Below are 9,152 nucleotides of genomic sequence, written 5' to 3'. Positions count from 1 at the left end.
TATGGCAAAAATATGTCCATTCGGCATGTGTGAAGCGAAGGATTATATGGAGGAGAAGCGGTCAAAGTCCTGTGTGGAAAAGATGGTAAAGAAGCTGCTGGATCGTGGGGTGAGAGAAGTGGGGCCACCTGCTAGGCCCGGAGTGCATGGCAGTGAAGTTCCTCCATTGCGAACATGGCCAACATGTCGCTCCATTAATTTGCCATAAAACAGAAGTGGACTAAAATTTGTTTGTAGTTGTTATTGTCCAGGCAAAAAATTACAAATGGTTCCGCTCCAGGGGCAGAGAAACATAGACAGGGAGTGAGCTAGATGCAAAGACAGACAGGCGGGGAATACACATGCTGCTGTTGAGGAGGTCAAAAGCTAGGGGTCTTCTTATTTATGGGCACAGGCACATTTTCTGATGTTCTGTTAAATGTCCGCAATGACACATTGAGGACACCCACTACATTTTTGTTTCTGTTTGTCAGAGAAGGGCATTAGTAGGGCTCGGCAACGCAGATCTATTTCCATCATGATATGTACAGACATACAAACATATATGTAACATGAGAATTGTAGATAAGCCAAAAACTGTAGACGAATGCTAATCTGACTGCAATTTGCACACAATAATTGTAAACGAGCGAAAGGGAATGGGAAAAAACAAAACTTAGAGCGACACATTATGGGTAGCCGCCGAGTGGATACCTATTAATTTTATGCAAGCAAAACAAGGCACTGCGGTAACAATCACTCGTTATCTTTCGTCTCTTCATACACAGAGGGGACACAACTGAACGGTATAAGCTCAAACATGGAATGTTGAATCGAACATGTTTGATGCCGTGCATGCACGATCGTGTAGGTTCGATATAACTTAATGCCGTTCTTTGACACATGCTAATATGTTTCGCACTGTTTAAATAACTAATAAACCTAATAACCTAAATAATATAATATACCCCTTTTATTCTACGAAAGGGGACATAAATGTACAGTTCATCTCTGAAAACATATGGCTAGTCAATTATATTAATATCGCGCACACCCACTTCCACCCACCTATGGCTACCTTCCCACTTGGTAGCCCTGCAATCTTTCTCGTAATTCATTCACAATAAACATAAACAACGAAACAGCTGTTTTAGAGTGGAAGAGTTGATAACATTTGACCGCTAGTTCTCAGGGAGGCAAGTCGATTAGTCTATTATCGCCTGCACCGACGTAGGTGACCCGCCCAGAGCCCCCTAGAGCGATAATGGTTAATTGCTATTCGTTTTCTGTCGTCTAAATCAGTTCCAAGTCGACTTTCAAGGCATACAGTTGCGGATTTAATTGAACTACTAAAATGGCAAAGGATAATCTGACAGCAGTGCTCCATGGCATTGAGGATATGCGTTTGGTGAGCTTTTGGAAATACGCATATTACACAATTTCTATAACTCTCCGTTTGTTTACCAGGAACAACGTCCTATTCCAGTGATAGGCGATGATGGTAAGTGGTAGAGAGAATACAGATAATAGCATTTACTCATTGAACTTGAATTCTCCTTGGATTTACTTCAGAGGTGCTGCTTGCTATGGATAGTGTGGGCATTTGTGGCTCCGATGTACACTACCTCAAAGAAGGACGCATTGGCGACTTTATACTGACCAAACCCATGGTCATAGGACATGAGGCTGCCGGTGTTGTGGCCAAATTGGGGAAGAAGGTTAAAAACCTAAAGGTGGGCGATCGTGTGGCCATCGAGCCGGGTGTACCCTGCCGCTACTGTGATCTCTGCAAACAGGGAAAGTACAGTCTCTGTGCGGACATGGTGTTTTGTGCCACTCCCCCTTACGATGGAAATCTCACGAGGTACTACAAACATGCCGCAGACTTTTGCTTCAAGCTGCCGGATCATGTGTCAATGGAGGAGGGTGCACTCCTTGAGCCCCTCTCAGTGGGTGTCCATGCCTGTCGTCGTGCTGGCGTAGGCCTTGGCTCTCGTGTCCTCATCCTGGGCGCTGGTCCAATTGGTTTGGTCACTCTTCTGGTAGGTTAACCGAGGAATAACTTCCAGCATGGAAAACCTAACATTTCCCATTTTTAGGTTGCTCAATCCATGGGAGCCTCAGAGATTCTCATTACGGATTTGGTTCAGCAGCGTCTGGATGTGGCCAAGGAGCTGGGCGCCACACACACTCTTCTTCTGAAGAGGGATCAAAGTGCCGAGGAGGTGGCCGAGATTGTACGCCGTACAATGACGGCACAACCGGACAAGTCCATTGATTGCTGTGGAGCCGAGAGCAGTGCCAGATTGGCCATTTTTGTGAGTGCATCGTAGCCTTTTTTTGGTGTCAAATAACTAAGTTTTGACGTACTCATTTCAGTCTACTGTTTCCGGAGGTGTTGTGGTGATTGTGGGCATGGGTGCCCCGGAAGTGAAGCTGCCCTTGATCAACGCTTTGGCCCGTGAGGTGGACATTCGTGGTGTCTTCCGCTACTGCAATGAGTGAGAAATGAATATAAAAATACATAAATAAATGTATTCTTTAACCATTCTGTCCTCCAGCTATGCCTCTGCCTTAGCTTTGGTGGCCTCTGGCAAGGTCAATGTCAAGCGTCTGGTGACCCATCATTTTGACATCAAGGACACGGACAAGGCTTTTGAGACCTCCCGAAAGGGTTTGGGTGGAGCCATCAAAGTGATGATTCATGTCCAGCCCAGGAACACAAACAATCCCGTCAAATTCTAGATTTTCTACCTCTGTACATAGGTTTCCTTTTCTTAGTCAGTAAACTGTTGAATTTTATTCAAAACAAATTATTTTATTAACACAAAAACTGGAGACAGAGTCGACAGTCATGCAATATTCATTTTTCGACTAAAAATTACCGGTAAAATCTAAATTTTAAAGGGTTTACACAACACGCTGAAAGCAGGGCAAAACCAAAATGATCGGAAGAATACCAATCTGTCGTAGACCCATTCACTATTTGGGATTGCTGCGTCCTTCCCTGAGATCCGCACAGATCTCGCCCATCGCGGAGCGTCGCCTTAAACATGGAATGGACGACTCCGGAGAGGAGTCATCGGCCAAGGCCCACACTCGCCTGCGACAGGTGAAAAGTATTAAAGTACGGCAGAGTTTTTGTAAGAAAGAAAACCCAGCCAGGGATGGTGCAGCGACTAGCGGCCTGATGACACAGTACGTGGGGCATGCAAAGGAGGAATCAATGAGTGAAGCAAAGGATGAATTGACGAGTGGGGCAAAGAATGATTCTATGTGTGAGGAAACAAAGGTGCCGTTGAGTGATTCGAAGAATGAACCCATTAGTGAAACAAACGACTCACCCCAGAGTGATGCCAAAGACGAACCCTTCACCACCGAGGTCCCCCAAGAGCGTAGGCAGGAGTCTCCCTTCGAGTGCAGGCCGGAGCTACCCATGAAGGGGCAGCCGGCCACTCCCACACAGCCATACCCAGCCGTAGTAAATCCCAAGAATCCCTATCCCGTTGTGACATGTCAACAGGATCAGGATGCTGTTCCATCGAGCTCTGAAGCATCCGAAGGTAAAGTGAAGATATCTGGCAAGATCATCTTTAAGGACAACTCTCAGTTAGAAACCAAAGCATGTAATATTCTTTCAAACGAAGCACCGTCAACGAAAGGCGAGTCCATGAATGTTTGGGCACAGTCCTATGCCTCTGATGCCATGGACCCCGCGAAGAAGGACTCCAAAGTAGACTCTGCCGCCATGCAAGACAAAAAGCAAATCATTTTGGAATTTGAAACACAAGCCTCAAAAACAGAAGGAAACAATCCAAGCTCTGAGAAACCGAATGAGATTGTAGAAGGAAAGCAGCAGAAAACTGAGGAGTTATATCCAACTACCCCAAAAGGATACGAGATTGGTTGTGTGATAGATTTTAGTAACGGAATCCAGATCTCCAGAGATTCGGCAGGAAAGGCAGAACAAGTCGTGGAAGCTGAAACTGAAAATCTTGAGGATACGATCAAGACATCCTCGACAGCAGAACACGAAGAAAAACCTGCGAAAGCCATCCAAGAAGTGGAAGAAGTCAAAAACAGCAAAGACATTGATATAAAATCTCCAACCAATAGCTTACCAATAAAGATCGTAAGGAATGAGGATGGTTCACCTGTTGACCCCCCGCCAATTATTACACGAATACCATCATCGGAGCTTAAGTCGGATAAGGATGTGTCGCCAGAAGAGTCCTCGTCTTCGAAATACAAAAGAAATCTAGAGTTTATACAGACCGAACCGGTGCTTACCAGCGATGGGGAAATGAAATTGGTGGAACCCACATCGGTGGACTTGAGTCTCGAGCCATCAATGAAGAAAGCCACAGAAATGACACCGGAAGTTGAAGAATTTCAATCGAAGACAAACGAACTGCAATCTGAGATAAAAGAACTTCAATCAGAGGCAACAGAACAGAAATCGGAGGCAACTACAACTGAATTAGAGTCAAAAGAACTACAATCGGAGGTGAAAGAACTTCAATCGGAGGCAACAGAACAGAAATCGGAGGCAACTACAAATGAATCAAAATCAAAAGAACTCCAATCGGAGATGAAAGAACTACAATCAAAGGCAACAGAACAGAAATCGGAGGCAACTACAAATGAATCAAAATCAAAAGAACTACAATCAAAGGCAACAGAACAGAAATCGGAGGCAACTACAAATGAATCAAAATCAAAAGAACTCCAATCGGAGATGAAAGAACAGAAAGCGGAGGCAACTACAAAAGAATCAAAATCAAAAGAACTACAATCAAAGGCAACAGAACAGAAATCGGAGGCAACTACAAATGACTCAAGATCAAAAGAACGCCAAACGGAGAGGAGAGACGTACAANACAAAAAAAAAAGAACATCAAAAGGAAACAAAAGAACTAAAAACAGAAGAAACAGAAAAGAAATCAGAGACAAAAAAAAAAGAATCAAAAACAAAAGAACTACAATCAAAGGCAACAGAACAGAAATCGGAGGCAACTACAAATGAATCAAAATCAAAAGAACTACAATCAAAGGCAACAGAACAGAAATCGGAGGCAACTACAAATGAATCAAAATCAAAAGAACTCCAATCGGAGATGAAAGAACTACAATCAAAGGCAACAGAACAGAAATCGGAGGCAACTACAAATGAATCAAAATCAAAAGAACTCCAATCGGAGATGAAAGAACTTCAATCGGAGGCAACAGAACAGAAATCGGAGGCAACTACAAATGAATCAAAATCAAAAGAACTCCAATCGGAGGTGAAAGAACTTCAATCGGAGGCAACAGAACAGAAATCGGAGGCAACTACAAATGAATCAAAATCAAAAGAATTTCAATCGGAGATGAAAGAACTACAATCAAAGGCAACAGAACAGAAATCAGAGTCTAAAGAAGCTGTTTCCGCTTCCAAGATGGATTCCCAGAATACTCCCAAGTCCGCTGCAGAAATAATCTCCATGCTGGAGCTTAAACAAAAAGCCATGAAATCCATATCCCATGGCAGCACACTGGCTGATCCGCCAATCAAATCCACATCCCAGATAGTGGCAACATTTGGCTTGAGACCCGAGCCTGGTCAAGGATTCAGAGCCAAAGGAACACTTAACAATACCGAGCTGGACAGACAAGCTGATGAATACTTTGCGAAGATCAACGAACACGAGACGTCACAACTGGAAAAGAAAATGGAACCAGAGACCTCGAAAATAGAGAGTAAAATCGAATCGGAAACCTCAAAATTGGTGAACATAATGGAACCTGAAAGCTCCCAATTGCCGAAAATAATAGAACCTGTTAACTCCCAGTTAGAGAATAAAATGGGTGCCAAAACCTTACTACCGGAAAGTAAAGTGGACCAAGTAGAGACCCCAGAGGAATCCAACAGAAAAGCTGAAGAATATTTTGAAAATATTGCCGAACTAGAGATCTCGCAACTGGATAGACAAATGGAAGAATCAAAGTCCTCCACGTTTGAGGAACTATCCGCCATCTCAAAGACTGATAAAAGCTCAGAATTGGAGACAAAAGTAGAAGATGTGCAGAACCCAAACGAACCCAAGGAGTACGCTACGTTCAAGGCCATGGTGAAGCAGAGAAAAGCTGACGAATACTTTGCCAAAATAAACGAAGCAGAAATCTCACAGCTTGACGGGAAAATAGAGCCTGAAAGCACACAATTGGACGGGAAAATGGAAACCAAATCACAAGAAAAATCAAAGTCTTTCGAGGATATGTCCACAGAGGGGAACAAGGAGCAAACAGACAATACCGACCAGAAGAATACGTCAAAGGAAATGAATCCAGACGTTGACATAGACGACAACAAAGTGGAGGACAAAAAGGAGTTGCCATCGGATAGACCTCTCTTTGTGCCCGCTGACGATAAGGATAGGCTACTAGAAAAAAGTGAACTGACAGGAGGAGAGCTCTACAAGCCCCAATCGGAGGATCCCATGTCTGATGATTATAATTATGATTCAAATCCCACCACTGACAAGAACGAAAAGAAGGAGAAACCAAGAAGTAAACCCAAGTTGGAGGATGGAGAGCTAGATGTCAAACTGTTGGTGCCGGACAAAACCACCAACACTGCCAGCGGGATTCCTGAGACAACTGCAGCTCCAGCGAAACAGAACTTTGTTCAATATATTTTTGGGAAGATATTTCGCAAAGAAAAGAAGACCCCACCAGCAGACAGAACAATGTCCACCGATTGCCAGAGGCGAGACCTGAACACAAGCTCTACTCTGCTGTACCCTGAGCATGATGACATACTTGATGATCCGTACAGCCCAGAAGTGGGCAAGGTAATCAATCCAGACGATAAGGATTTCATTTCGCCAGATCTTGAAAGGCAGGGTCTGGGTGCCACAACAATACACGAGGAACGCTATGATCAACCCCAGGCCATGAAGAAGGATAATCCGGTGGGTGTTTGGTCAATCATCAAATTAAAGGCTCCTTTGAATACTCAGCCATCAAAGAAGATGAGCATGGCCATGCCCATTTTGCGGTTTGCCAGCGATGACAAAGGTTCCCTCAAGATACGCAGCGCTTCCCCCCAATGCAAAAACCGGGAAAAGACAGTCCATGAAGAGCTAATGGAAAAGAAGGAGAATCAAGAAAATAAAACCGAGATCCTGGGCGACTCCGAGCAGTGTGCCGAAAAGATGGAGAAACTAAAAAAAGAGCCCAAAGATGATGATTGCAAACGCAGCTTCAGCAGCTACTTTGAAGGATTCACCAAAATGTTTTGGGTAAGGAAATAAGAGATCATTGACAGATCCCCAAGGAAAAAATACTTTTAAAGGGTAGCAGAACTTTCGCCATACAGAACAGATTCAATGTCACATCGAGGTGACTAACTCAGCTCCACTTACTCGTAGATTAGTTCTCACTCTACGTAAAGTGGAAAATATTTAGAGTCAATTAAAAGTTTATGACACCCCGCCAGCCGACTACTGATAAGATGACAAAATTGTTGATAGTAGTAGTAAGTACAGCGCCTACGCGTTGAGAGAATGGGAATGTTTAGTAGTATAAATATAATCAGTTGGGCGGGGTTATTTGTGGGTCAGGAAACAAATCAAATTTCCAACTAATGGGCAAACAGTCTTCTAGTATTTCAGATGCAGACCCGAGCAAAAAGGACAAATAAAAGAGGAAATGCTGTAGAGGTTTCCCAACCAAATTGAAGCTTTTTGATCAATCAAATTACAATTATTTCTTATACAAAATTAAATTATATCCAAATTATGCTTACAAGTAATTAATGAAAATATAAACATTTTTGGATGGCCATTTGAGACATTTATTAACAAAATTGGTTTCCTCTTTTGACTTACATTTCTAATAAACTTCGATGAATCTGCAATTAATTTCCTTCTCCAAACACTGGCTATCAAATATGTACATATCTACAATTTAAACCATTTGTGGCAGTAGAACCGCCTATTGGGTTTGCTTATACTACAAAACTGTTTTCCAAAATTCTTGAAAAATAGTAGGCTTTCCTTTTTGATGCCCCAATGCCATACGTGCTTTGCCATAAACATGTCAGTTCACATCGAATGCTCGATAGGCTCGTTTCTAAATGTTTCGGTTTTTGTTTTAAATTTTTTTTTTAGCAATGTCTTAGGGTTTGCAGATACAAATGAAGCTCTGCATTCCTTATCACCTAATTGCACGTACTTTTTGATCATTGAAAATTCGTTGTAAAATTAGAAACAATTTCACGTTTTTAAGATGCTGAAAAGAACGGCATTAGCCTTGGGCAGAAGTATGCAGGAATGCCTTCGGGCATGCAGAATTGCGTTTCAGCCAACAACCACCGTCCGCAGCAGCTGTAGTCATAACGAGGATCACGGACACAACACTTCGGACAAGTGTCTTCTGAAATCGGTACTCAAAAGACGGAGCACAGGTGAGTAAAGGACATTAATACGCTTGAAGGATCGGCTATTTCTCCGATGATACACGTAGATGTTACACTGGACACGGACGGCGCACGCTCGTGTGGCTGTAGGACCGACAACTTGTTTCTTAAGAATTATATGGTCATGGCTTATGTGGCCGCTTGCATGGGCGCCGAGAAAGTACAGTTTGGACGGCATCCTGTCTACCATGAACCGATCAAAAGCGATCAATTTCCTTTCAGTTCCGGTCCATTCTGCCACCATTCACCTTTTCAAGCCATCGGTAGAAGTGTCCATACCCTGAGATCGGTGCCAGTTTCATTGAAAATTCATTCAGAACCATCAAAAATCATTATTCCCAAGAAAAAGGAGGATAATTCAGTCATAGTGATCAGGGAGGTGAAGCCATTTAAGAACTATAGTTTCCCAGCTCTGGACAAGGATTTCATTTACTATCGGGATCTGCAGAAGGTCAACAAGATCCAGAAGGATGCCAAAACAAGTAAGAAAGAGCCCGATGATAAGGGGGACCTTGAAACAATTTGGATAAATGCACAATTCAAACGCCAAAAAGTGACCATGGTAAAATCTGGCAGCGAAGCCAAAAAGGGAGAGCAGAAAATCGGCAAAGAATGTAATAAAAATGATAAAAAGGAGAAAAAGAAGGAATCCATTGAAGACATCTGTAAGATAAGAAACGATTGCTCGAAATTGGCGAAGAAAATCAGGGCC

General features: G+C 43.0%; 2 protein-coding genes across 3 annotated transcripts; both read left to right on the top strand.

Moving 5' to 3' along the window:
• Window positions 1–1,233: 1,233 nt before the first annotated feature.
• On the top strand, window positions 1,234–2,781 carry LOC117586408 (sorbitol dehydrogenase). The gene is made up of 6 exons (XM_034276444.1): window positions 1,234–1,387; window positions 1,447–1,480; window positions 1,552–2,021; window positions 2,079–2,297; window positions 2,359–2,480; window positions 2,541–2,781. The coding sequence occupies exons 1-6, from the start codon at window positions 1,334–1,336 to the stop codon at window positions 2,722–2,724; spliced, it is 1,083 nt and encodes a 360-aa protein (XP_034132335.1). The 5' UTR covers window positions 1,234–1,333; the 3' UTR covers window positions 2,725–2,781.
• A 14-nt stretch (window positions 2,782–2,795) lies between these two features.
• On the top strand, window positions 2,796–9,145 carry LOC117586402 (neurofilament heavy polypeptide). Of its 2 annotated transcripts, none has more exons than XM_034276435.1 (5): window positions 2,796–4,528; window positions 4,739–4,825; window positions 5,100–7,262; window positions 7,619–8,428; window positions 8,488–9,145. In XM_034276435.1, exons 1-4 carry the CDS (start codon window positions 2,924–2,926, stop codon window positions 7,661–7,663), a joined length of 3,900 nt encoding a protein of 1,299 aa, XP_034132326.1. In that variant the 5' UTR covers window positions 2,796–2,923; the 3' UTR covers window positions 7,664–8,428; window positions 8,488–9,145. The 2 variants fall into 2 exon arrangements, with proteins under 2 accessions (XP_034132326.1, XP_034132325.1); XM_034276434.1 differs by having other exon boundaries at window positions 2,796–4,612.
• The last annotated feature ends 7 nt before the right edge of the window (window positions 9,146–9,152 follow it).

This window comes from Drosophila guanche, unplaced genomic scaffold, assembly GCF_900245975.1.
Source record: "Drosophila guanche unplaced genomic scaffold, DGUA_6, whole genome shotgun sequence".
NCBI lineage: Eukaryota > Metazoa > Arthropoda > Insecta > Diptera > Drosophilidae > Drosophila > Drosophila guanche.
Note: the sequence above shows the minus strand (reverse complement) of the source record. Positions and strands in the feature narration are given on the sequence as shown.

What these genes read in the sequence shown, in the direction of transcription:
- LOC117586408 (XM_034276444.1), top strand. Translation starts at nt 1,334, where the DNA reads ATGGCAAAGGATAATCTGACAGCAGTGCTCCATGGCATTGAGGATATG. An exon ending in GCATTGAGGATATGCGTTTG is followed by an intron (nt 1,388 to 1,446) that starts GTGAGCTTTTGG and finishes TTTGTTTACCAG; the next exon opens with GAACAACGTCCTATTCCAGT. An exon ending in TCCAGTGATAGGCGATGATG is followed by an intron (nt 1,481 to 1,551) that starts GTAAGTGGTAGA and finishes GATTTACTTCAG; the next exon opens with AGGTGCTGCTTGCTATGGAT.
- LOC117586402 (XM_034276434.1), top strand. Translation starts at nt 2,924, where the DNA reads ATGATCGGAAGAATACCAATCTGTCGTAGACCCATTCACTATTTGGGA. An exon ending in CTACAAATGACTCAAGATCA is followed by an intron (nt 4,826 to 5,099) that starts AAAGAACGCCAA and finishes CAATCGGAGATG; the next exon opens with AAAGAACTACAATCAAAGGC. An exon ending in GATTCACCAAAATGTTTTGG is followed by an intron (nt 7,263 to 7,618) that starts GTAAGGAAATAA and finishes ATGGGCAAACAG; the next exon opens with TCTTCTAGTATTTCAGATGC.